Here is a 26,263-nt window from a genome sequence, read left to right as displayed (position 1 = left end):
AGCTGTCGGGTCGCGTGTGAGCTCTTGGGTCGCGTGTGAGCTGTCGGGTCGTCGGGTCGCGTGTGAGCTGTCGGGTCATGTGTGAGCTCTTGGGTCGTGAGTGAGCTGTCGGGTCGCGTGTGAGCTGTCGGGTCGCGTGTGAGCTCTTGGGTCGCGTGTGAGCTGTCGGGCCGCGTGTAAGCTGTCAGGTCATGTGGGAGTTATCTGGCCGTGTGTGAGTTTTCGGGCCTGTGTGAGCTATCTGGTTGTGTGTGAGTTATCGGGTTGTGTGTGAGCTATCGGGTCATGTGTGAGCTACCATGTTGTGGTGTGTCCTTGTTCTAGCCCTGCGGGTAGGATGGGATGGTGTCTTGCTATGATTTAAGTTTGCGCCTCCTTGCTGATGGGGGAAGTCCAGCACTTTTCCTTCTCTTTTCTGGGTGTTTGGAGTGACTCTTTCTTTTATAGTGTGCTGTTTTTTAGTGTGTTGTTTTTGTTTGTTTGGGGTTTTTATTGTTATTGCTGATTTTAGTTTTACTGTTATTTTATGTGTATGGGTGTTTTGTCTGCGTGTATGTTTGTGTATCACACACACACACACACACACGCCTACTGCCTTTGGAGGCTAGAAGAAGGAATTGGATCCCCAGGAACCGGAGTTACAGATGGTTGTGAGCCACCTGGTGGGTGCTGGGAACCCAATCTGAGTCTTGCACGAGAGTGCCAAGGGCTCTTAACCACTGAGCCAATTCTCTGGCTACAGGTGTTGCTGGTTGCGGGCAGCCCCATGGCTGGAGTTCCCCTGCCGTTTTCTGGGGATTGGTTCTGTGTGTAGTATGAGGTAGGGTCAAGATCCTCGTCCCCCATGTGGAGAGCAAGTGGAACCATTCATCGGAACAACGGTTCTTCCCTGTGTGCTCCAAGTCATAAAGCAGGTGTCCTTACACCCATGGACTGAGTGGACACTTCTGTTCCGTTCCACCGATCTGTTTGTCTACCCTGGCAGTGTCTCGGTGACCAGGACTTTAGGGTTGGCTGCCTGACCTGGGTGTGGCTCCCCTAACTGGGCCTCTGTTGTTGGCCTTGGTTGTTCTTGGCCTTTTGTGTGCTGTTGGGCTTAGCCTTAGCCTGTTCTCTGATTGTCCTGGCTCTGTTATTTCTCCTTCCAGAGGCTCCCACTCCTGACAAAGACCCTGTAGGCTGTGTGGCCTCTGCCGGCCTCCAGCCTAGTCCATCCCTGGGGCCCTATAGTCTGGGCTTAGTCACAGTGGCTGAAGGGCAGGGTCACAGTCAACTCAGCCTGGCCAGTGGGGTGTGGGCCCTCGCTGGCACACAGCCATCAGGAAGGTCAGGAGGCAAGTGGATGCTTGGTCCAGCAGGCAGAGGTGGGTGGTTCCAGCTAACTGCATGTATGTTTGGGTATCACGGGTGTGCCTGGTGCCCATGGAGGCAACAAGAGGAGTCTGAATCCCCTGTTAACAGTTATGAGCTGCCATGTGGGCGCTGGAAACCGAAACTCCATCCTCTACAAGGGCAGTCAGTGCTCTTAACCACTGAGCCACCTCTGCGACCCCGGTCCTGCCTCTCCCGAGCTTGCTATTTGTAGCTGGGATGGAGTTCCTGCCACCCTCAACGTTTGTTGGGATGGTTCTGTGGTTACTGAATCCCAGTGTCTCACTGTGCGTAGTGGAGATGCAGAGGTACTTTGTAAGCCCTGTGCTCAGAGGGGGAACTGGGAAAATGAGCCGGGAGTATCCAAACGGATACAATGTAACTGGTGCTGGGCTCCTGGGGGCTCCCAATGGCCAAGGCAAGAGCTGGATTGTGTAGGAGAGGGGAAAGCCTTAGCCCACAGCTTGAAGACCTGCGAGAAAGGCCTGACACCAGAATGTTGGGCTCCAGGGTAGAGGATGCAAGGGTGAGATTGTCAGGGAAAGGGATGTGGGTGGACATCAGATGGCTGGGAATTCCAGCCTGTCCTTAACGTGACACGGGGTCTTGTCAGCTCAGACACAGCCATAAGTGGTCACGCCTGGAGCACAGCCCTGGGGAGAGAGGCTGGCTGGTCAGTCTTCCTCTTCCTGTTTATGTTTTGCTTTCCGAGATGGTGCCTGGAGATGGGAGAGGCTACGGTCTGTGACCCCTTGAGACTCTGACCCCATGGGGTACTATGTGGCAGCAACCTTTTGATTGGAGTGCAGGGGCTGAAGGGTTAGAGGCCAGGTCCCCGGAACAACTCCAGAAGTAGGCCAGGGTCAGCCTGCCTGTCAGGGATGAGGGGAATGACTGGGGTAGGCACAGTCGAGCCTCTGGTGGCCTGCTCCTGTCCATCCATGCCCTCCTTCCTACCCACCCAACTCCTCCTTACCCCGTTTCTTCTGGCTACCCCATCTTTTCTTCCTGAGAGAGCAGATCCTCCCTGTAGTGTTGAGCCCTCTGTGGCCTGGCGAGTGGCCAGAAGTTTCATTTGCCGTCCTGGCTGTGTGATCTCAGCCTGCTTGCTCCCGCTCTCCCGGCCCCCTGGGCTCCAAAATACTGGAATCCAAGAGCTGATTTCTCGGCTCCCTGATCTAATTCTTGTGACTTAAATTGCTTCCTGAGCCCCGGCTGCTGAAGCCTGCAGGGCTGATGAACCTGCTTCGTGCCTAAGGGCCCTGAGGTTTTCCAGTCTCTCCTTTCTCTTTTCCCAGGCCTCCAGGGCGGAGGGAGGCCTAGGGCCTGAGGAGATTGACCTCCCTGGGCAGAGGAGAGGCCAGGGAAATTAAATGGTTGGCTTGAGGCTACCCTGCAACCCTAGGTGGGTGAATGACTGCAAATGAAGAAACGGTAATCTTTTCCTTCCCATCTCTTCCCCTCCCTGGAGAATCCTCCACCTTCCCTTCCTTTGGGCCGCAGTTCAGTTGGGAATTGTATGGGGAGCCATTACCTAGTACTCTCGCCTGAGGCCAAGGTGTCCACCTCAACCTGAGGACCTGGGTTCCAATCCACTGTCTCCATGGGGACATGAATAAGGTCCCTTACCTCACAGGGCCTCAGCCCTCATTCTGAAAATGGCAGCAGTGTGCCCGCCATTGCTCTCAACACTGGACACAGGAAGCCTCTCACTTAGTGGCTTGCCCATGGTGGGTTCCAGAGAACAGGAACCTTGTTCCTACCTTGGCGATGTTCCTACCTCGGAGAGGCTGAGCAACTTTTCTACGGTTATTGCCCAACAGATGAGTAGTTTGGCCAGGATCAGTGCCTACGTCCATCCTGCTATCAAACTTTGCTCAGAAACCATTCTATGAATTCTGCCTCAGTTTCCCTCACGGTCAGCCTGAACCTCAATGAAGACCACAGTGTTGTTCTACGTGAGCCCCAGAATGTGTAGATTTGGAGAGGTTGAAGAAGGAGTGTGAGAGACCAGACCTCTGTCAAAACTCCAGATGGGTCAAGCCCTACTGGTTCCGGGTACAACCCCTGCTCTCTGGGGCCTTCTCTGACCATCCTGATGCAGGGTGTGTCCCTTGAACTTGGTCATTGTTCATTTAGGGCTGGCTAAACAGGACTAGGAGTGTGAGGTGGGTGTGGCCTGGCCAGCCCTGGACACCGGGCACTGGTGGCCTGAGGGCTTAGTATCACCTTCCAGACACCAGGAAGGAGAGACTCTTAATAGCTGAGGCAGGTAGTCTGTACCTGTTGCCTCTTTGCCCGATAACAGGTACTGGCTGCATGAGCTTGGGCAGACCTCTGCCCCTCTCCCTACCACCTTTCCTGCCTGTGCTATTGAGATGCTTCTGGGAGGGGGGTACATCCAGTGGTTGGAGCTCAGCGGGGGCTGTCCATGTTTGATGGTCTTCTTGCCCCCCTGTCTTCTAGGTGCCGCCTCCTCTTGTGGTCGTGGTCACCATGTTCTCCTGCGTAAAAGCCTATGAGGACCAGAACTACTCAGCACTGAAGCGGGCCTGTCTGCGCAGGAAGGTGCTCTTTGAGGACCCCCACTTCCCGGCCACTGACGACTCACTCTACTATAAGAGTACCCTAGGGCCCGCAGTCAGGTGGAAGCGGCCTAAGGTTAGTTTCCCCCCCAGGGAGAATGGGTCCCCCATCCCACCAGCAGCCTCCTGCCTGGTCAGGCCCTCTAAGGCATAGTGCACTCAGCGACCAACGACTGCAGGTCTCGGCCTCCCTTCCCATGGCCATGTGGGGTGTATGCGACATGCCGTGGATGGGCCCCGTGTGCAGTAAGATTGAAGGGCAGGTTTGCTGTGCTGATTTTCAAGTCACTTCCTGTACAAGTAGAAGCATGTACTCTCATGAAGCTATAAGGATAGGCAGCAGGTGACCAATGTAGGGACCTGTACCCTGAGTGTTGGTGGCCTTGCCAGCTCCCAGCCTGGTCTAGGGCCCGTGAGTTGTATGCTTAGCAGAAATAGTTGGCCCTGGGCCATGACTTTTGGTTCTGGGGTTTTTTTTGTGTGAGGTGGGCATAGGAGTTCTGCCGAGTGGGGCTCCTGGGGTCTCCGTGAAGGGAGGGTGCTGGAGGACCCAATCCAGGCTTCACCTGGTGTCAGAGAGACAGTCACTGAAAAGGGACGTTAGTGTGGGAAACTAGCCTTTTCCAGGTTACTTGGGCGGGTCGTCACGGCCTCCCCCATGCCTGTTCTCAGAGAAGGTGACTCGGCTGCAGGGTCAGGCTGGGGGGAAAGTGCAGTCACACAGAGACTATTACGTTGGGGTATCAGGCCCCCTCTGGCAATAACAAAGCAGGCAGGACCTGGGGCACAGGAGGGAAGCACCCCCACCTCCTGGGCCTGGTGTGTTAGTTCTGAGCACGTATAGAGCCACGCACGTCTCTACGCTCAGAAGCAAACAATAGTCAGATGTGTACCTCCGGTCTCTCTGGTCCTTGGACATTTGTAGAAAAATGAAATTCCACATTCACGTCCCTCCCAACAACCAGCCTGGGGCATCGCTGTGAACTGGGGCTCTTGTCAGGCAAGGGAACTGAGGCTGAGAGAAGGGACCACACATTCAGGGGTCTCGGTCCGGCCCTTTCCTGACACCAGATGGACCCTGCGTTCTTTGGCCTCAGACCTTGGGACTTTGGGGGAGCTTCTGACCCTGGCTTTCTTCTCCGATCTAGTAACAGGATTTTGGCTCTATTACCCCATGTCTGCTTCGGCAAGGTGTGGGGTAGGAGCTGGTTTTAAAAGGGCCTTTGTGAGATCCTGGTTCCCAGGAGAAAGGGTGGACACCTGAGCCTCCTGCCACCACCCTCAAGGTACACTGTCCTTGCCCTGACCCTCTTCCTAAGACTGTGGACCACAGTCTGGAACGGGCTTCAAGAGGCCCAAGGCTGTGCAGGGCAGGCTGGTGACTGGGTGTGACCCGATGGAGTCACTGCCCTCTCAAGGCTCTTTCCCCTGGGTTCAGGAATCCTATTTCCTCCTTCCTCCTCCTTCCTTGGCACCTGTCCAGATGCCTTTCCAGCTCCCGCTGAAGACGAAGAACACATTGCCTACCCTGGCAGGGTCATGGCACACATGGCTGGTGGCAGAGCAGGGACCACGAGGCAGTCGCCGGGCTCCGGTTTTGGTCAGGCCTGAGCCCAGTAGGCAGAGTGTGTTCCCATGGGCATGATGCCACAGTTAAGACCTGGACTTAACTGGGGAGGGGAAGTGGAGCAGCCTGGGTTGGGGTGGGTTGCCAGCTCCTGACCGTTAATGTCCAGCCTTTTGGCCTCTGGCCTGAGGCAGCTGCGCTTCAGCATGGTCCTATTTCCTGGGTCCTGGGCCTGATGCCTTTTCCCTACAGTCCGTTCTGATTCCACTCTAGAAACCTCTCTCTCAGTTGGTCGTTATGGTGACTTCTCTGTTTGTGGAGATTCTCCTTAGACAGCCTCTGAGGCCGAGCCACTCAGTGTCTCCATCCCTTACCCTCCTGGTCTGGAACTTCCCAACCTCCCAGTCCCTGGGCATTCAGTCTTCCTGTCCCCAGTTTCTCAGTCCTTCCAACCTTCCTGCCTCCCAGGCTCCCCTCTCCATAGTCCCAGCTCCCTAGCCCCTTAGCATCCTAACTTCCCAGGCCTTCAGGCAACAGCCTTCATGCTTCCTAGCCTCTGAGTCCAGCCTTACTGTCCCAACTTACCACCTGTCAATCAGCCTCCCTTCCTCTAAGGCTTCTCCCCCCCCCCCCAATATTATGAAGAACCTGCTTTTTGAGCAAGCCAAGCTTGACTCCAGCCTGAGGTCTCTTCTTGAAGTGAAGTGTGGCTTTGAGTAGAGTGTCCCCCTCTTTAAGTGGGGAGAATAATTCTGGCCGAGTATGGTTTCTGGAAGTTGAGGTGCTGGAGGCATCAGACACATGGAGGCAGCAGCCAGCTACCCTCATCCTTCTGGTCAGCCCCTTGGTGGGGAGCCAGAGCTGGCCAGTTTCCTGCCATTCACCCTGCAGGGGGCACCAGGCCTGCCCTCTTTGGCATTCATCTTTCTACTCCCCCGCGGGCCTCTGTTGTGTTCTTTGCCACCGAGGGAGCCTCTTCCGCCTTCCTTACTGCTGGAAAGAGGAGGGGGAGGCGATGGGGGTTTCTGGGGAGTCAGGATGTGGGCAGAAGCCACTTCTGGTTCTCAGGCTGAGGGCTACAACTGTCTGGCCTCCAGCCAGCTCTCTGCCTTCCCTATGTCTGGGCATTCATTGTCTTGGGGGTTCTAGATGGAATGCATGGGGGTGGGTAGGAGCCCTGGGAACGTTTTCTAGTTTTGAGACCCTAGCATTCCTTGAGACAGCCTGGTGTGCCCACTGCCCAGGATCTCACCTCGTTTTGGAAGGGTGATCTTCTCCGAGTGCTGACCACTTGGCCTGCCTTAGGAAGACCTCTGCTCTCCCTAAAACTGAGCCCCTTGGGTACCTTCCCCTAGTCTTCTCAGAGCGCCAGGGAAGGCCCCTGGCTGGATTGCTGAAGAAGGAGATGGGGGAGGGAGAAAGGGCAGTTGCAGAGGGGGCACCATGTCCTGTGACTTTCCTGTTGTGTCCAGGCAAAGTTCCTGCAGCGGCCACTCTCTGTGACCTTAGATTCGGGAGTGGACAGGAGGAAGGATAAGGACTGGCAGTGTCCCCTGAGGGTGCAGTTGCGTGCATGGCTGCCCAGCTCTGCTGTCCCTCTCGCTCCTGGCTGGGTTCCTGACTCTACGCTAGCTGGAAACCTGAATTTCCTGCTCAGCCAGGAGGGGCGTGGCTCCGACCTGGTCAGACCTGGGCCAACTGGTCCGACCGGCTGAGGTTACCACAGGTTCAGAAGCTAGGGCCCTGGAGGCTAGTTGGCCAGAGGCCTGGGGGTCTGGGGGTGGTTCAGTCCGGGGCTCACAGCAGGCCCCGTGCAGTCCAGTCTAGGGCACTTGGTTATCCCTCCACGCCCAATCAGTATCCTCCCAGTGCCAAACACATCCCTTATCTGAGAGCTCATGGGCAGATAGAGGGACCTACATGCAAAGTGGTGCCCAGTATCCTAGGTCCAGCTCATGGTTTCCCAAACAACCAACCAGGAATCAGGAACTGAATAAAGGAAATAGATTCATTTACAGATTTGGCCTCACCTGCTGCAGTGTTAAAATCCGTAGGAAAGAGGGAGCAAAAGCCAGGAAATCTACATACGTGGATGCACCTCCAATTGGTGGTGAGACTCATCTGTCCTAGGAACTGGCTTATCCCTAGGGGACTTTCTCTTCTGCAGCTGAAGGGATCTTCTGGAATAATTCAACGTTCTTTTAGACCCACCATTACTAAGATGTTGTGGAAAGGACTGGAAGGTGCGTGGGTGGCCTGGCACCAAGGTAGAGTGTGTGTGGACAGAGAGAGAGAGAGGGAGAGAGAGAGAGAGAGAGAGAGAGAGAGAGAGAGAGAGAGAAAGGGGGGGGCAGTATTCCTTCAACTGTGGCTGGACTGATTTCATCTTCATCTTCAGGGCATTTGGGGGTCCTTGTTCTCTCCAACTCCTGTTCCCCCCACACCAAACCCAATTATCTCCGCATCTGCTCTGAAGGGACCACATTCCCGGCAACCTCAACCCATATCAGGTTGTCATTAACTCCATTCATCCGGAGACTCGGGCCTGGCTGTAGTAGGGCCTGTCTCCAACTCATGGTCAGCTAGTGACTCTTCTGGCCGACAGTGGTGGACAGGGACAGGACACCTCTTCCTCCTGGGTCTTGTTGACACACAAGGAAGGGTAGCTTTGTCACTTATAGGACGCAGCACACCTAGAGAGAGGCTGGGAAGCAGACTGTCCAAGTTTGAATCTTAGGTCATCATGCTGCAAGGCCCTGGACCAGTGACCTTGGCTCTCTCTCTCTCTCTCTCTCTCTCTCTCTCTCTCTCTCTCTGCCTCGGCATCCTTATATCTGAGAGCACTACCAGGAGCACCCTGTTCTTTACTCCTGGCCTCCCCAGGACCAGTCCTCGGAGCTATTTTTGTGATGTTTTTTTCAGCGGTAGCAAAGGTGCATCTGCATCCCAGGTATGAGCAGCCTCGGGTGTCCTAGATCAGAGCTGGCAAACCTGAGCCTTCAGGTGCAGGCGGCATGCTCAGGGGTGGGATGGAAGCGCTTCTCCGAAATTCCATCTCTCCCAGTCTGGGGTAGGCATGGCGGGGCGGCAGAAGGGCGCTCTGGGGTCCAGAGCCAGGTCGGTACAGGCGTAGTGGCAGGGAGATCCTGTTGGTGTACCCAACCATCCTGCTCTGCCCTGTCTGCTCAGTCAGTTGTACTTGACCTGGGGCGCCCCTGCCTCCTGTCTGTCACAGGGCGAGATGAGCACCTTGCTGCCGTCTCCCGCTGCAGCTCTGGTGGAACTGGTGGCGGCTCTCTCATTGTGAACTCATGCTACAGAGTCCGCTAGATGCGAGGCCCTGCCCCTGCCCCCCTTTCGCTAGATGAGAGGCCCCGCCCCTGCCCCCTTTCAGAGCCTCCCTCCGTGAGAAGACATCGCTCTGTCTCAGTCTGGGACTCTGGATGGGTACAGTTGGCTGGAAGATAAGATTAGGAGGAAGCGGGGTGGCGCCCAGAGCTTCCTGAGAGTGGTCTTGGGGACGAGAAACAGGCCTCCTGGCTGGGTTTACTCTGATCAGAGACGGCAGGATACACACCTGTGCCTTGGAGAAGCCACCATGCAGCTTGCCCCTGGCTCCCCTGTAGCCACAGCTAGAAGTGGTCCAGGCATCCGATTCAGTTAGTGCCCTCAGAGGAATTACCCTTTCTTTTCCTGGCTTTTTTCTTTTTCTGAGCAATCGAGTCCCAAACACTGTCCTGAGGTCCCATTATCCCATTTTCCCCTGGCAGAATGCTCCACCGCCACCATGGAGGCCACACATACACTTTAGGGCCAGCGTTTGAGGACCTGGAGGAACAGAGAAGATGAGCATTGGCTTCTGTTTGCGTCTCCAGCAGCAGGCGTCCAGGAATTGAGGTCTGCCTCCCAGGCTCTCCTGCCCTCTGCTGGCCATCTGTGGAAGGGTTTCTTCTGCTGTGTTGTGACAGCTTGAGCCTAGGAACAGACCTGGAGACTCTGAAACAGGCAGAGACTGTCCACTCTAGCTCCCATGATATGCCTGGGACATTGAAATATGACTTTCCCTGGAAAGACAGAGAGGGCACTGACTACCAAAGGACGGGATCTGCCTTAGGCCACCCTGGGGGAGCCAATGAGTTTGAGTTTATGGGGACACTTACAGGTGGCTATGCCACCAAGAAGTCCCACCCCAGTTAACTGTTTTGTACTAGTGATGAGGATCTCAGGGTGGGAGGAGAGAGGGGCTCCAACGCGGTGCCTGGTCCCCTGGGCATCCGATTTCCCGCCCTCTGTCCTGCCGAGGGACATGGCCAGCTATCGGATGTCTCTAAGTCTGTGACACATTTAGAGGCAATTGCACTATAATGGGATCTTTTATGAGGTTGGCAGGCCCTCTTGAAGGTCTACTGCGTCCATTCCAAGTAAATGCCAATTGCCCTGGGGGCTCATCAGCCACAGGAATGTTAAAGATCAGAGCCAACCAAATTAACGGAAGTCTCCTGGGCTGCCAGTGTGAAGAGCCATCAGTGTGAAGGGCCTTCAGGATGAAGGGCCTTCAGTGTGAAGGGCCGTCAGTGTGAAGGGCCGTCAGTGTGAAGGGCCTTCAGTGTGAAGGGCCGTCAGTGTGAAGGGCCGTCAGTGTGAAGGGCCGTCAGTGTGAAGGGCCGTCAGTGTGAAGGGCCGTCAGTGTGAAGGGCCTTCAGTGTGAAGGGCCGTCAGTGTGAAGGGCCTTCAGTGTGAAGGGCCGTCAGTGTGAAGGGCCGTCAGTGTGAAGGGCCGTCAGTGTGAAGAGGTGCCACCACGTGTATGATGATGATGGTGGTTCCTTCAAAAGGGCGAGGATGGGGAGGACAGGCCAGGGGGCCAGGGGGCCAGTGGGGCCAGGGGGCCAGTGGGGCCAGGGGGCCAGCGGGGTGGTTCAGCTGATCAGGCGACTGTTATTTGACTCTATGGAAGTTGTCTTCTGACCTCCACACATGTACCCGTGCACACATGTGCTTCATCACACATGTGCATCACACATGCTCCTACGGGAAGGATACTTAGCTAATGCGTTATTTTTTTAAAGGAAAAATATTGGAATGGGCACCCTATCTGCCTTGTTTTGTTTTGTTTTTACCTGCCCCGCCTGGCTACCAAAACGGCTTCAGGTTAATTTAGTGAATGATTTCTCCATTGTATATGATCCTCATTTCAGGGTGTATCCCAGCAATACGCCCAGCCCTGCCTCCTTACAATCTGGAGTGGGTGTTAATCACAGCCCACTCAGGACAAGATTACTCTCAATATTTTTCACCTACATCGCTCCATTTCCTGATTCATCCATTACTCCCACCCCCGTGTTTTCAGAAGTTGCCATGAATCAAGGTCTGTGTGACTCCATCAAAGCTCTGGTGTTCTGCGCCTCAGCAGGGGAGCAAAAGATCCACAGTTCACTGTGGAGCCTCAGGTCCCTCCGCCTAGCCCTTACCTGCAGGGAATTCCCACGCCAAGTAGCCCCTTCCCCCTACATCACTGGGTGCAGCAGTGATCACCTGCACCTCCCCCACCCTTCACCCCTTTGGGGAACAATTGTTTGGGCTTGAAGCCTTCCGGGGGGGCTCCCTAACACGAATCTGACTTTCTCATCCTTTAGGCTGGCCGTTTTCCTCTGGGCTCAGCCTCAGCTGCTCACCTTGTCCTAACCAGAGTCCAGTGGCTGCCACCACAGCCTTCTTAAAATCTAACATAGAATTAAGAATTAAAAATTAGCCAAGTGGTGGTGGCACACGCCTTTAATCCCAGCACTCAGGAGGCAGAGGCAGGTGGGTCTCTGAGTTTGAGTCCAGCCTGGTCTGTACAGTGAGTTCCAGGACAGCCAGGGCTACACAGAGAAACCCTGTCTAGAAAAACCAAAACCAAAAAAAATTTAAAAATTAAACAATTTTTAACTTTTTGCCACTCAAAGGTTGGTTACTCTGGAATCCCCCCCTCGGGGCATGCCTCAGCCTGATTTTCCCTGGGCACAGAAAGCTCAGGCTCGGTTGTTAAGTCTGAGGGCCAATGAAACCGTCACATCAGTTAGGAGGCGTGTCACTCCCCAAACCAGGGAATACCCACCCGGCTCATTTTTGGTTCAGACTGTTCTCTGTAGGTACCACAGGGTGTGTGACTTTCTCTGGGAGACGTGAAGAAACTTCTCTTCACCCAAGATAGACAGGGCATGAGCAGATCAAAGAGAGGGTTTTGTCCAAGCCAAACCCTGTGAACCCTAATGAAGTTATGGGGTGGGTTAGGTCATAGGCGGCTACACCCCCAGGAAATCCCACATCCAGTGGACTGTTACCTTAGGGCATAGCAATTATAGTCTCAGGGGTGGGGAGCCTCATGAGGGTCATGTGATGACTTCTCAGGGTCTTCTAGCCTCTCTCCTGCCGGCCCCCCAAGGGGATGCTCATCAGCCTGAGTTAGCTCACAGGTCATCACAGCTGCTTGGCTTCAAGATGGAGACGATCTTGTCAAGCCCATTAAACGGGCATCGTCCTCAACCTCTCATCTGTGAAATGGGCACACTGCTGGGTTCTCAGGGCCAGTGGGGGTTGCCTGAGTTATAAGGCTGTGTCTCAGTGCTCTGCCTCCCCGCCCTGCCGTCTTGCCCCCTCAGCTCAGGTCTTCTCATTAGTCTCTGAGGAGGCTATGATGGTGTGCCTAGCTGCTTTCCTGGGCTGGGCATACTGTGGTGCTTGCTCTCTGCTCCCTCAGAGATCCACCTACATCTGGCTCCAGCCTGGGCAGGGTGTCTGCTCTGTAGGAGACAGGAATCTATGCTTTCAGCATGTGTCTCTTGGTGCAGAAGCCAAAGCTGCACTTTTTCCACTCTATAGCCCTGCCTTGGGTCTTTAAGGGCAACCGCGAAGAGGGGAGAGATTGGAAAATTAGACCAAGACCCAGAAACTAGGATGGGGAGGGCCTGAGTCCTGCCAGACATGACTCTGCCTGGCAGCTGTCCCCACCTGGTTCCTAGCGTCTCCTGTGTCCCCGTGGCCATGCCTGTGTATCTCTGTGAAAAATCAACAGAATTTCTGCCCCACGCTGGCATTCGTATGTCCTGCGTTTCGACAAGTCCTGCCTGTCTTTGAGCTTCTGTTCCTCATCCTTAGAATGGAGTAGCAACCCCATCACTGCCTGAATGCCCTCATTTTGTACTCAGCGTTAGTCCTTTTGGGACTTGTCATTTGATTACTTTGTGACTGGCCTTGAGGGCCGGCTGCACGGGGAGATCTACTCAAGGCAAGAAGGTGATGGGCCAGGGTCCAGCAAGCTGAATCTTTCTTCAGCTGTTGTCTGTCAGCTCACCCTAGTGGAAATGCCCTCTGGCCGAGGAGGGAGACACAGTCCAGGCAGGACTTTGGGATATGGTTGGCCATGTGGGAGAGAGGGCAGTGAGGCATCTATGCCCCCAGGTTCTCATGTTCTTCTCTCCCTCCCTGCAGGATATCTGCGATGATCCCCGCCTCTTTGTAGATGGCATCAGCTCCCATGACCTGCACCAGGGCCAGGTGGGCAACTGCTGGTTTGTGGCTGCCTGCTCGTCACTGGCCTCCCGAGAGTCCCTCTGGCAAAAGGTAAGGTCTGGGGAGTGGCAGCTGCAGGGGCTATCAGCCCGTGGCGCTCGCTGCCAGGAAAGTGTGGCATTGGGGAGGCTTGTGGGGCTTCCTGAAAGCCTGCCGCTGCGCTGGGCTGGGCCTCAGTTAGCAGACTGGCCTTCCCTCGCCTGTTTAGCCTGGGATCCTCAGGGTAATTCCCAAGGTGATTCTCATGTGTCCCCTCTCCAACTGCTGAGGGACGAGGGACCGTGGAGCAAAGGCTACCCCTGTGAAGTATGCACACTGCCTGTGTTATCCTCGGTGTAGGGATACCACTCAGTGCTCAGTAACTGCTGTGTGACACAGGCCAGTTGCTGGCTTTTCCTGGGCCTCAGTTTTCTCAGTTGTTCATCAGAGTGTGGTCTAGACAGCTCCATGTTTCATGATTTCCGGATTCATGCTGTTGATGTTCTGGGCCAAGGTCTGGGGATTGATGGAATGGGTCCCGGGTCTGCCTCCTGAACCTTCTTGGCAACGCTCAGCAGGAGACCTTAAATATAACACTTGGAACTACTTTCCTAAGGAGGGGAGGCCATTTTCAGTTACATAGTGAGTTCAGGACTAGTCGGGATGTGTGAGACCCTGTCTGAAAGTCATGAAGAAGAAGGAGGAGGAGGGGAGAGGAGAAGGAGAAGGAGGGGGAGGAGGAGGAGGAGGAGGAGGAGGAGGAGGAGGAGGAGGAGGAGGAAGAGACACTCACTGTTCTTATAGGACCCCTGGCAGGGTAGCTCTCAGTCAGCGATGGCCTCCCTGACCTATTTTGTAATAATTATTATCCCTAAACATAAGCGTGTTCCAGGTGTTCCAGGCAGGGGAGATGGCTCAGTAGGAAAAGCCTTCAAGTCTGAGTTTGATCCCCATGATCCCCATGGTGGAATAAGAGAATAGACTCCCACAAGTTATCTTCCTACCTCCATATAAATAAATAAACAAACAAGTAATTGAAACAGGGCTCAGGAATAGGATACATTTTTTTCTTGCTTTCCCAGGCATCCATCAGCCGCCAGAGGGAGCTGTGTCCTTAGCCAACACCCAGGCCTTTGCAGGGCCTCTATCCTCCTCTCCGGTCTCCTGGAGAGTGTGGGCCCCTAGCGACCCAGTAGGTGTCCCTGTCAGGGTCACGACCCCGGCACACTGTGGGCCTTTGGTACTCAGAGCCCACTGCTATGGCATACAGGGGTGGGAGTCTATGCTGGACAGCCTCAGACACGCCCGAAGAAGGGTGTGTCTGTTGTGGGTGTCAAGGGCTGGAGAGAACTCAGCCCGGAACCATCCATCATCCGGATGGAGGACTGGTCCTCAACACAGCAACCTCCAGCCCCGACTCTGAGCAAGGGCTGCACGGCCTTGGCTTGCAGTGGCATGTGGGCCCTGTGTGTTGCTCCACCCTGCCCTGTAATTGCCTGTTTATCCGAGTCTCCCCTCTAGAGGTGAACTCCCCAGGGGCAGAGCTGGCCCAGTCTGCCCCTTCTTGCTGAGTCTGGTGTGATGAGCAAAGGTTGGGGAACAGAGGGCTGCCCCACCTTGAACCCAGTACTGCCCTGTGACTCTGAAGCTGACCTTTCTGTCCATTTCCCACGGGTCTCTTGATGGACTGGAGCCTAACCAGGTCTGGCAATGCATTGTCAAGGAAGATCCTCATCTTGCTGTTTCACTGACTTGGCCTCGCGGCTCTGCTCCCCATCTAGCTGATGGAGAAGCTGGCCTGCTTCTCATCAGTGTGAAACCGCCTCCTTCTGCAGGACTGAGACCCCAACCCTGGTGGTCTCCCAGGCTGACCTCCAGGAGTTTGGCGGTTGGAGGCTGGGCCAGGGTTGGATGCGCTAGACTGATTGCGGTCCACCTCCGGGAGGTGCTGTGCTGACAGGTCCCTGGTTCATGCGAGGAGGCCCTGGGGAGCTCATTACGGTGCCTTACATCCCCTGCGGTCCCCACTGACTGGTCCCTGTTTGTTGTCACCCTCTTGTTCTGTCCTGTTGCTCCGCAGAGCCTCCCTGACCTTCGTCTGTTTTTTCCCCTGGAAGAGCAGTAGGGGGAGTTGTGCCCCGAACCCCGCCCACCTCTATTCTCCCAGTGCTGAGTACTAGATGCAGATGTATCTTACCTGGGGCACTCCTGCCCTTCCTCTAGGAAGCTGTTCCTTTCTTACAAGACCTCAGGGTAGTCTGGGGCTGATGGGCACAGGATTCCAAGCCTGCCAGGCTGAGTCTGTTCTGGTTGCTGGTCACTGATGTTGGCTTCCATGTCAACCTGGCTTTCCAGGCCCCGTAGACAAATGCTGGGCATTTAGGAGTGCCCTTGCTTACACAGCTTCTCTCCCACCCTTCCCTCGTGCGTCCCACCCAATCATATGCTCCGCAGGGCTCTCTCTCATGTGGGTCAGTATTGCCTCCTCCAGCTCAGTAGTTTGTTCCCTAAGTCAGACGGTGGGTCTGAGGTGACCAGGCCCCGTGAACCCACAAGTAGGATATGGTTAGGTTAAATACTTGTCACGGGGCTCAGCTTAGGCCAGATCCAAGGTTCTTTGGGAGGTGGCCTCGCATGGGCCTGCTGCCTGCTCGTAGCTGCCCTGGGTAGCCTGTCAGAGTCCCGGCTGGCAGTTAAAGACAGAAGTGGACATCATGCAAAGCAAGAGTGTTGGGGGCAGCGAGTGAGGCAGGGGTTGTCAGTCCTGGGCAGTGCTGGGCAGAGTAGAGAGTGCTGGGACCAGGCAATCTTTGTTGCCAGTTTAAATGTTTTCCAGTTTTCCCAGATTGCAGCGGGGAGACCTTGCATTCAAGGCCCACCTGGGCTATTCATTAAACCCTGTCTCAGCAACAACGAAACAACAACAATGATAAATCGAATGTCTCCCACTCTGTCCCAGCCCATGCCTCAGTTATGAATCAGTTCATTAGGAAGTGATGAGTGGGGGTGGTGGAGAGATGGCTCAGTGGTTAGGAGCCCTGCCTGCTCTTCTGGAGGACCTGGGTTCCAATCCCAGGCATGGCAGCTGACAACTGTGTGTACCTCCATGATCCATCACCCTCACACAGACATACAGGCCTAACACCAATGCAGATAAAATTTTAAAAATTTAAAAAAATAAGTAAGAAATGGAGGACTTAGCCGTGTCCCGGGTACACAGTATGTTCTGGGGACTGAACATGTGAAATGCCCGTAAGGCCCATGTGCCATTCTCCACCCAGAGGCAGCCGTGTTAGGGTCTCCTCATCCTCTTCTCTGCTGAGGCTGAGGAGGTTGTCTGGGGTGCTCCCTTTGTTTTCCTGCCCACGTCTGCAGCCACGGGGGCCCCTTCAGAGCGGCCTTTCTCTCCTGCGTTCCCTCCTCCATCCAGCCTCGGATGGCTCCTCACAGGGTCTGTCTGTCCAGTAGCTGGTAGAGTTGCTGTGTCCACCTCCTTCCCTCTCTGGTCACAAACATCTATCACACAGCTCTTTGCTGGCTCCTCCCGCCTGCCCGTCTGTGGGTCCCCAATTACAGCTGTCACAGCTTCCTTCACCCCCGACTGCCTGCAAGGTGCACCCCCCTCCCCACAGCGGACCAGCCCGCTCTAGCGGTTCTGTGGCCCTGGATCCCTTTAGGGATTAGAAAGGCTGACACCCCACCCCCACCCCACCTTCCCCCCCGGGATGTAGAAGCCTGAGTGTCTGTACAGATGCCAGCTTCCTCAGCCTCAGCCTCTGGCACGCTGTCCTTGCCAGCCTGCTGTGCTGGCTGGCTGCCTGGCACAGAGCGCTCGGCACCTCTGATTTCTCAGCCTTTCTGGACATCGTTAGGTTTGTGAGGTTAACGCCTGCCCTCTGCCCTCGGCCCCGACACTCTGGCAGCAGCTCCATCCGTCCTCACTGAACCCACAGCTTGTGTAGGGCCCTTTCCCTGGTGTGCTGAGACCTGTCTCTACCTCGCCTTCTAGGCTTCTAGGTCACCTTTTGTCATTGTCATTCATTCATTCAGCATTCAGCATTTCTGCCATTCACTTAGCTTTCGGAACATCCCCTGAGCATGGAAGCCATGTTCTCACTTACAGGGATGAACAAGACAGACATGGCCCTGCCAGGGTGTCCAGTCCAGGGGAGACTCAAAACAAACAAAATCAGGGCTGGGATCCAGTTCAGTGGGCAGGCACCGGCCAACCCCGTGCAAAGCTCGCGTTTGCACCCCCACTCAGACACATCGGCTCTCACATCGCACACTTTCTCTTGTTCACACGCATGCACGCACACTCTTTCAAGCACTTATGCAAACACAAATACGAACTGGGCTTGCTGTGTGGCTTTGTGGGTAAAGGTGCTTGCCAACCAACAATCGGGGTTCAATCCTGGAACCCATATGGTGGGTGGAGAGAACCAGCTCCTTCAAATTGTCCCTGACCTCCATATATGACCTATGGTGTTTACACACACACACACACATATGCATGCATGTACGCACACACAAATGGAATGAAAATAATTTAAGGTCAGAATGTCACTCTGGAAGCGCAGAAGGCATTCCTCTTCAGAAAGGACGTTGAAGCCCCTCAGCCATATCGCCCTGAAGGCCGGCGAGCGAGCAGGCTGCTTGATTCAGCTCTTACCATACTGGTTTCTGGGATTGCTGCTGGTGGCCCCCGTTTGTTTTTCCCATTGCTGGGAACTGAATCCAGGGTCTGTCCGTGCTAGGCAAGGGCTCTGTCAAGGACACCCTGGACGCCTCTCCTTCATCCTAAGATCCCCGACAGCGAGGCTGAGGCAGGAGGATTGTGAGGTTGACCCACTGAGATCCTGTCTTCAAGTAAAAGGATCAGATTTAGGGGCTGTAGTTCGGTGAAAGAAGCTTTGGGTTCAGTTCCCTGTATTGCCGAAAAAAACAACCCAAATGAAAAGCACTTGCTGTGATGGCTCACATCTGTGAACCCAGCACTTGGGAGACCCAAGCAGGAGGATTGCTCGGAGTTTGAAGGCAGCCTGGATGGCTATACGGTGAGACCTTGTCTCAAAGACAAACAAGCAAACATAACAAGCAAGCTGTGCTAATTATCAACCCGCTGGTTCACTTGGTCTCCGTCTAGCCTTGCAATGTGCTTCTGTCCCCTAAACCCTTCTGATCATTTCCAGTTACGACACCTTGCCCCCCCCCCCGCCTCTTTCCTGTGTGTGACATCCTGTGACAGCCACATCTCTCTATCGCCACTGCCCAGACACACTTCCGTCCCCAGTCCCACCATCTGTCCGCATACACTGGCTGGGCTCTGCCTCCGATTGCTCCCTGGCCTGGGGAAGGTGTCTCGTAGGGGAGGTGGAGGATCAGTGTAGGCTGAAGGCCTGGTGGGATTCGGGTGGAAGTGAGAGCCAGGCCTGTGGCTATGTGGCATACTGTGTGGTTAGATGGATTGAACCATGGCTTCCAGGAGCAGAGCCAGGCCGCTGTCTGGCAGGTGATTTGGGATTTGAGAGTTGCAGGTTCAGCCAGGTTGGGTCCTAGTGATGCTAAAGGAGAGGAGGATGCCCGGGGCATTTGGGAAGCAGAATTGACAGGACTTGGCAGGTGGATCAGAGAGAATGAAGAGAGGATGAGGCACCGGTGGCCCCAAGCTGGCCAGGAAACCAGTGACGGATGGACGGGTGCATCTTGGTGCTGCCCTGTCCCCTCTTCCGGAGTTACCTCCCTGTGTCTGTACCCCTCACTTCTCTCCCAACAGCCCCATGCAGCGCTCCCTCCTTCACAAACAAGCAAGCCTCCGGCTTGTTGCTCCTACTGTAGTCAAGGTGATTGCCACAGCAGTTGACATCAGCACTCCGGTCCCGAAGGAGCCTGTCACCCTCCAGCCTGCCTACGGCAAGGAGCAGAAAGGAGGCAGCTGGACACACACTCCGATCTGAGAACTGGGCGGGGCCAGAAAGGGCCGGTGGCCAAAAAGGAGAGGCTGGGAAGGGAGGCGGGCCTTCAGGGGGCCTCCTCTCTTGGCATCTGAGGCTCCAGCCCACTTGGTTCCCTGACGTCGGCGGGAGTGGTGGCAGTGGCAACAGCTGTAGCGCCTGGGCCATGGCAGAGGACGGGCCACCGAAGCAGCAGCTGGACATGCCTCTGGTTCTAGACCAGGACCTGACCAAGCAGATGCGGCTACGAGTCGAGAGCCTGAAACAGCGTGGGGAGAAGAGGCAGGATGGCGAGAAGCTGCTCCGGCCGGCCGAATCTGTGTACCGGCTCGACTTCATCCAGCAACAGAAGCTGCAGTTTGACCGCTGGGATGTGGTCCTGGATAAGCCGGGCAAGGTCACCATCACGGGCACCTCGCAGAACTGGACGCCTGACCTCACCAACCTCATGACGCGCCAGCTGCTGGACCCTGCTGCCATCTTCTGGCGCAAGGAAGACTCCGACGTCATGGATTGGAATGAGGCTGATGCCCTGGAGTTTGGGGAGCGCCTGTCTGACCTGGCCAAAATCCGCAAGGTCATGTATTTCCTTATTACCTTTGGCGAGGGCGTGGAGCCCGCCAACCTCAAGGCCTCTGTGGTGTTCAACCAGCTCTGACGGCAGCCCTGGCGACCCTGCCTCTGGCCCACAATTCCCCCTTGCCTGAACCTCCTGCCACATGTCTATTTTGGGGACATTCTTCTAACATTCTCCTTCTGTGCTTGACTTGGCTAAAGGTCCCCTTTCCTGGTGCTAGTGCTGCGGCTCACAGGGCTGACCCATGGCTCCATAGTCTAGAAGCTGGACACTGCTACTGTAGACAATAGAGGCCTTTTGGGTTCATGTGGCCAGAATGATGGACTTCTTGGGCATCTGCCACCTCTGCTTCATTGTGGTGGACAGAGAGGGACTGAGAAACCAAAAGGCTAACCAAGAGATCCAAATAACCAACCATTGGATTTCCTTCAGGGATGGAAGACTGAGACATGACAGGAACTGCCTTCTGGGGAACCTGTCAAGAAGGCATTTGCCTGACGGCTAAAGCTGGCATCAGGAGATGGATGCCCAGTGGCACTCTGGCAGCGGGAAGGTGCTTTTCCCAGTGTCAACACCAGCCTGCTGTGACCTTAAGGCCTTCCAGACACTGGGCAGGATTACAGCAGGGCTTGGTCTGTCTGGCAGAGGGTGGCTGGCTTTGCAGGTCTCACCCGGGTTGCTGTGGAGAAGGGAAAGAGCATGTAGAAGCTGACCCAGCTCTAACTACCCGCACATATGTATATGTTGAGAGATAGCATGCTATATTTGTATGGATGTGTGCTGACTTTAGCTTAGTTGTTGAGCAGTTGGTACTAGGTCCTGGGCTTGGTGGAGGTGACACTCTCTGCGTCCTCCTTGGTGCAGGGCTTCCTGAACTGGGAGACTAAGGCTCAAATGGGGAAGCAGAGAACTGAGCCAGAAACACTGATGTCCCCGATAGGACGGCTGGCCTTTGCAGGTCTCTGATCAGGAACACAGGTGCTGTGTCCTGCTGTAACTTCTCTGGGCGTTTACTGGGGGTTCTACCAGAGTGGAGGCACATGGGTAAGGCTTTGGGGCAGTTATGATGTCTGATGTCTGAAGTGGGTTGAATGTCTCCAGATGTCTAATACTGGACTGGCTTCAGAGGTTATCCAGGTAAACCCACTCCCCAAACCGACAGGGAAACAGAGGCACGGATATCGGCAGACTCCGTCCTGCCCCAAGCCTCATTTCCTCCGCCCTGTGCATGCTGAGAGAAGCCTCACCTGCCACCTGGCGTCAGTCAGAGGTACTCTGCCTCAAGGCTGCCTCATCTGAGATGCCAATGCATGGAGATCTGAAGGTAGGACCCGTCCAGTGGGTGGACTACCAGGAGCGCAAGCTCCAGCTCAGGGTCGGGATTCTGGAGGCAGGAGATAGGCTGTGTTGCTGGCTCTGGTGGCTATTGCTTGCAGAAGCACCTGCTAGTGCCTTCTAGACGCTGCTGACTCTAGAGAGCCATACCTAGACAGGGGCCCACCTTTCTGACCTCTCCCTACAGCTCTCAAGACCCCCTTGGTTCACGCTGCCTGTCCCCCAATTCTGTCTCACCCCGTATTCCCTGTGGGGGCTTGAGTGTCTCTGCCGTGCTTGTCACATGTCCCCAATAAAGACTTCATGCCCTCACTTCTGCCGTGTGGTGTGCCTCTGTGATGTGGTTTGTATCCCTTGCTGCAAGCCCACATCAGAAGCATTCCCTCCCTGTGGGACCTTGCAGTTCTGAGGAACTCCATCCTGCCAACCTTCAGGATGATTGAGCGGTGAGGTCCCATGTCAGGACGGGGTTTCATCTGTCTCATCTGTCTTAGGTCTCCTGGCTGCCCTGCAGGGACCAACCCAGCCACTGGGGTATGAAAGAGCCAACTGAGGCTGTGCTTGGGAGTGGAATGGGTGAGACTGACACCGGTTTAGACTGGTCTTGGTCACTGCTTGGGTGTGTCCTCTAGGAGTCCCTGACCCTCTCCTGGGCTTGGCCTTCCAGGTTAGTCCCTGGTTTTAGGTCACCTCTTCAGAACTATGTCCTCTGACCCTGGCACTGGGATAGCTGGGGAAACCGGCATCTTAGAGCCCCACCTCATGGCTCAGCCCTCCTCATCTCCCGCGTCCACTCATTTTTGGATAGGGACAATTGAGGCCCATGGGAGGAGGCCTCCATCCTGAAACATGGAGAGGTGGACTGGGAATGGGATTCAGAGCCCTTGGACCTTTGATCCCGCAGCTGTGACCTCCTGTGATGGGCTTGGAAAATACGTTCTTCCACCTCTTTTGAGGACCCATGCGTATTAGGATGGCTTCCTACAGAGAGACGTGTCAGAGGGCTCTGTGGGTTGGCTTGCTAGCTTCAGAGCACTCCGGAATTCTCCCCTCAGCTTCTGTCACCTGGCTCCCATGTCTCATAGCGTCCAGAGGTGTTTCCCTATGCTCTCTCCCCCTGGTTCAGGAGCCTCTGTGTTCCCACGTGCCCCTCCCAAACTACCTCCTTCCATTTTATCCAGTCAGCCGTGAAGCTGGCCTCTGAGAAAGGCAAAGTCCAGGAGAAGAATCTAGCTTCCAGCCCCTGTGAACTGCAGTGGTCTGGCCCTGTCCCCAGGTGTACACACACGTGGATATGACCCATTCGCCACGAAAACCACTGAGAATCGTGGAACCAGAAGTCCTGCTGTTCTGAAGCCTCTGCCTGGCAGAGAGCCAGTGTCTGTAGCTCCAGGGCCCTGTTCTGCCTGCCAGTGATTGGCTCTGTGGCCCCAGGCAGCCTCTCTAGGTTGTTTTCTACCTGGTAGTCAGCAGTGCCTCCCTTACAGGTGCTGGAAGGTCACACGGAGAATGTCGGCGGAGCTAAGACCCCAGAAGTCACTTGTATGTCAATAGCTTCCTACAGACACTGTAGATTATCTTGGGAGAAGGGTTGGGAGAAGTTATTCACAGAACAAGAACTTAAGGTTCAGAGAGGTAAACAGCATTGCCTGCAACTGCACAGCTGGCCAATGTTGATGGCAGTAGGTGTTGGGGCGGGATCGGCAGGTGCCAGGCCAGGCTCTTGGCCCCAGAGAGTGGTAATGGACCGAGTTTTTTCTCATTATTATTAGGCTCAGATGTCCCAGCGGAAGGGACATCTGACCATCACACTGTGCCTTAGAGAGTGGAGGACCAGAGTTCTCTTGCCCTGGCCCAAGCTGTGGTGCCCGTCCTGGGCACACAGGGATGGTTGGATGATACGTAACTGCCTGACCTCTCCAGTCTCTGGGTCTGAGACCTGGGGAATCTGAAACCAGAAGCCGAGACTCGAGGAATACCACCGTGGAGGCGGGGGGCTGCTAGTGGAGCCACAGGGAATCCCCCTGGCGACCCCCACCCTGGCGTTTCACCAGGGTTGCTCAGAAGTGCCCTAAGGTAGCCCTTGGGATCTAAGGCGGACATCTGAGCGGCTCCTGCTTGTCTCCCGTTCTTCACACTCATTTTCACACTTGATCACACTACACTCAGGTCCTGGGCAGTGTCACCCTTCCTGGGCTCTTGACCCCTAAACGCAGTATAGACAGGTGCCGCTCAAGGGGAATTCTGGTCAGGCTCTTTAGTCTGAGACGTGCTTAGGAAACCCAACACCAGAGGGCGCTGTAGGGTGTTGCTCAGTGTGGCTCACACACACAGATGCATAGACACACAGACACACATGCACTTGAGGTGGGTAGTGTTGGAGGGTGTTTTGTTTTGTTTTGTTTTTGTTTTCAAGACAAGGTATCTCTGTGTAGTGCTGGCTGTCCTGGAACTCATGCTGGCCATAGACCAGGCTTGCCTCGAACTCACAGAGATCTGCCTGCCTCTGTCTCTGTCTCCTGACTGCTGGGATTAAAGGCGTGCGCCTCCACTGCCAAATACGTTGGAGGTTATTAATGACTCTGGGCGGGAGATTTTCTCAGGGACTGTCTGCCTCCCTGTCCCTAAGTTCTCAGACTGATGTGTCTGCAGATACCACAGCCCTCCACAGTGTACAAAGTTCCCCGAGGCCATCTGTTATCATAACAGCCCTGGAGGTGAGGGAAGGCAACTTGGAGGCCTTGCTGTGACCAGCATTCATATTGGTGCTGGGCCAGGCCCTGTACTGGGTGCTGGGAATCCGAGGAGGAACACGTTTGGCCGTAGCCCCATTAAGGAAATCCCTAGTTCTGGGGAGCCAGGAGGGGTTGCCCAGCTGCCAAGGGTTAGCCTCTCGGGGGTAAAGGAAGGAGGGTGCAGGTCGAGCCAGGCACACAGGATGTGCCTTGGGGCATCCTGAGATGTTGTGCAGTTGTAGTGGATTTTGGTGGAGCCTACAGAGAGGAGATGTTGGGGCAGGAGGTGAGGAGGTCAGCAGATTCCCAGGTCATGCCCTGGCGTCCCCAGTGGCATATAGGGACCACAGAGCATCCTTCAGAACAGCCGCCCTCGGTCTTACCACATCTTACGCCTCTCACCTCCCCACATGAGTTCATCCGCAGATGCTGATGGGTACAAACCTAAAGGAGAAGGAATCGTATGAAAGATACGGAGTTATAGGGCTGGAGAGATGACTCGATGGTTAAGAGAGTTTGTTGCTCTTCCAGAGGACCTGAGTTCAGTTCCCAGCACCCACGTGGTGGCTCACAACCATCTGTACCTCCTGGCCTCTGCAGGCACCAGGCATGCAAGTACACAGAGACATACATACAGGCAACATACCCATACATGTTAACTTTTAAATATGTATAGTAAATATATTTACTCTTAAAGTAATCCAAACAATGTTTGGAATCCAAAATTCTAGATTTGATGTTTTTTTTTGGTATTTATATATTTGTTTTACTTGTTGAGCATTTTAAATCTGAAAACCCCAAACCCGCAGATCCAAATTCCCAAATCTTCTGAACATCACGTCTGTGCTCAAAACATTTCAGATTTGGGGGTCTCGCTTTTTCGATTGGGCTGCCTACCTTGAATCATTAAATACACAGAGCAGTCTCAAAGACAGACACTTGTCCGTTTGCTTAAAGAGAAAAGTCCTGCATAACCGTGGCTCAGTTGCCCGTGCTGCTTTTCATTTTCTCTTGCAATTTATTTGTTGAAGAAACTAGGTCATTTGTTATGTGGATTTCTCACTGGGTGGATTTTGCTGGCTGTGTCCTCACGGGGACGTTTGGCGTGTTCTCTGGCTCCTGCGCTTCTGTAAGCCGGGATTTGTCCCAGTGGCTTGGTAAGATTCACGCAGAAGACACATTTTGTCCTCCTCTCTCTCTCTCTCTCTCTCTCTCTCTCTCTCTCTCTCTCTCTCTTAAGTGACCATTGTATAATGGTTTTCAGACAGGGTTCCTTATATGAAGCCTGCTTAGAATGTGGCATGCAGCCATGTGGAAATTTCTGACCGTCTTTCCTCCACTTCGCAAATTCTGGGATGCCGGGCGTGAGAAACCACATCGGGATTATTTTGTGCTGGGGATCCAACCCAGGCTTCCTACATGTTAGGCAAGCACTCGCCAGTGAGCCGCATTCGTAGCCCTTATTAGTCCCTTGAAACAGGGTCTAGCCCAGGCAGGCCTAGAATTCATCTTCCTGTCTCAAACTCCCCAATCTCTGCCCTACAGCTCAGTGCATCCATTAATTCTTCAATGGCTTCAGAATAAAAGGGACTGGATTTCATCCTTTCTTCCACACTATTGCCTGGGTTATGTTTTCAGACAGAGACCCCCTTCCCTTGCTGTGCAGAGAAAGGCAGGGTAATGCTTCGTTCTCTCTCTTTGTATTTCCCATCTTGAGAAGTAGGTCGCTTTGCTGCCCTTCTCCGGTAGTGGCTGTTCTGAGTCTATGACCTCATGAGCTTGAACACACTCACTGCTCAGGGCATGACAGTCCCTGCCTAAAGCTCAGGCCATCTATCTGTGGCAGCTTCCCGAGTCTTCTGGCCTAGATAGGGAGGCTGGGGAACCTCCTTGACTGGTGATGTAGCCAGATGCCCAGCAGGCAACACAGAGGCCAAGCAGCAAAAGCTACTGTGAACCCACCCTATGCCAATTCTAATGGCTGTGATGCAGGAGGGGAAACTGAGGCCACCAGGGATCCTGACTCTGGATCTCCGGCCCGGGAGCCTCATTATCTGCTTCTTGGACGACCGTGGGCTCAGGGCCAAACCCTGCGGTTGACTAATGATCCTCCCAGGTCCCCGCTTATCTCTCATGCCCTCTGAGGGCTCCTCCTCCTTCCATGGCTGTCCAGAGTACCCAGTGCAGAGTCTCAGGGGAGGAGGCGTGGCTCTCCGCCGTTGGGTACGATTCTGTATCCCTGGGCAGTTTCTCTGGACCTCAGCTTACCCATCTGTGCAGTGGGATGACCCCACCTTGCATAGGCCCCATTTTTTTTTTTTTTTTTTTTGTATTCAGTGTTCTGTCTTTAGAGAAAGCTAGAGAGACAATGCAAGGGGTTAGGACAGAGGTGAAAGCTCACAGAGTTGGGTGAAGGCAGAGGTAAAGAGGGAAAAGGAAGCAACTGGCAATACTGGACCATGCCTGGTTACAGACCTGGGCCCAGGTTGCTAAGCCCGTGTTGGAATCCTGCCTGTGGCAGTCTTGGCTAGCGACTTCCAGGGGCATCATCCTGCATAGCCTTGGGGGTTGGGGGTAACACAGTAGACAGCCGTGTGCCTGGCACCT

The 26,263-nt window shown here is 54.7% G+C and overlaps 2 protein-coding genes across 3 annotated transcripts in view; both read left to right on the top strand.

Moving 5' to 3' along the window:
* Positions 1-26,263, top strand: part of LOC121459045 (calpain-5) — a 53,169-nt gene that overhangs the window by 12,196 nt on the left and 14,710 nt on the right. Inside the window, exons 1-3 of one of the 2 annotated variants that reach the window (XM_041668547.1) lie at positions 3,618-3,679; positions 3,838-4,032; positions 12,996-13,127. In XM_041668547.1, the coding sequence (XP_041524481.1) occupies positions 3,868-4,032; positions 12,996-13,127 (297 nt within the window). In that variant the 5' untranslated portion in view covers positions 3,618-3,679; positions 3,838-3,867. Of the gene's footprint in view, positions 1-3,617; positions 3,680-3,837; positions 4,033-12,995; positions 13,128-26,263 lie in introns of those variants that run through there. The other variant, XM_041668546.1, reaches the window with a different exon arrangement.
* On the top strand, positions 19,159-19,713 carry LOC121459046 (olfactory marker protein). The gene has a single exon (XM_041668548.1). It carries the CDS (start codon positions 19,176-19,178, stop codon positions 19,665-19,667), a length of 492 nt encoding a protein of 163 aa, XP_041524482.1. The 5' UTR covers positions 19,159-19,175; the 3' UTR covers positions 19,668-19,713.

This window comes from Microtus oregoni, unplaced genomic scaffold (genome assembly GCF_018167655.1).
Source record: "Microtus oregoni isolate MIOR12 unplaced genomic scaffold, Mior012 000018F_ref0000195, whole genome shotgun sequence".
Classification (NCBI taxonomy): domain Eukaryota; kingdom Metazoa; phylum Chordata; class Mammalia; order Rodentia; family Cricetidae; genus Microtus; species Microtus oregoni.
The sequence above is the reverse complement of the archived record's forward strand: the minus strand, read 5'-3'. Positions and strand labels throughout refer to the sequence as shown.

What these genes read in the sequence shown, in the direction of transcription:
- LOC121459046 (XM_041668548.1), top strand. Translation starts at nt 19,176, where the DNA reads ATGGCAGAGGACGGGCCACCGAAGCAGCAGCTGGACATGCCTCTGGTT.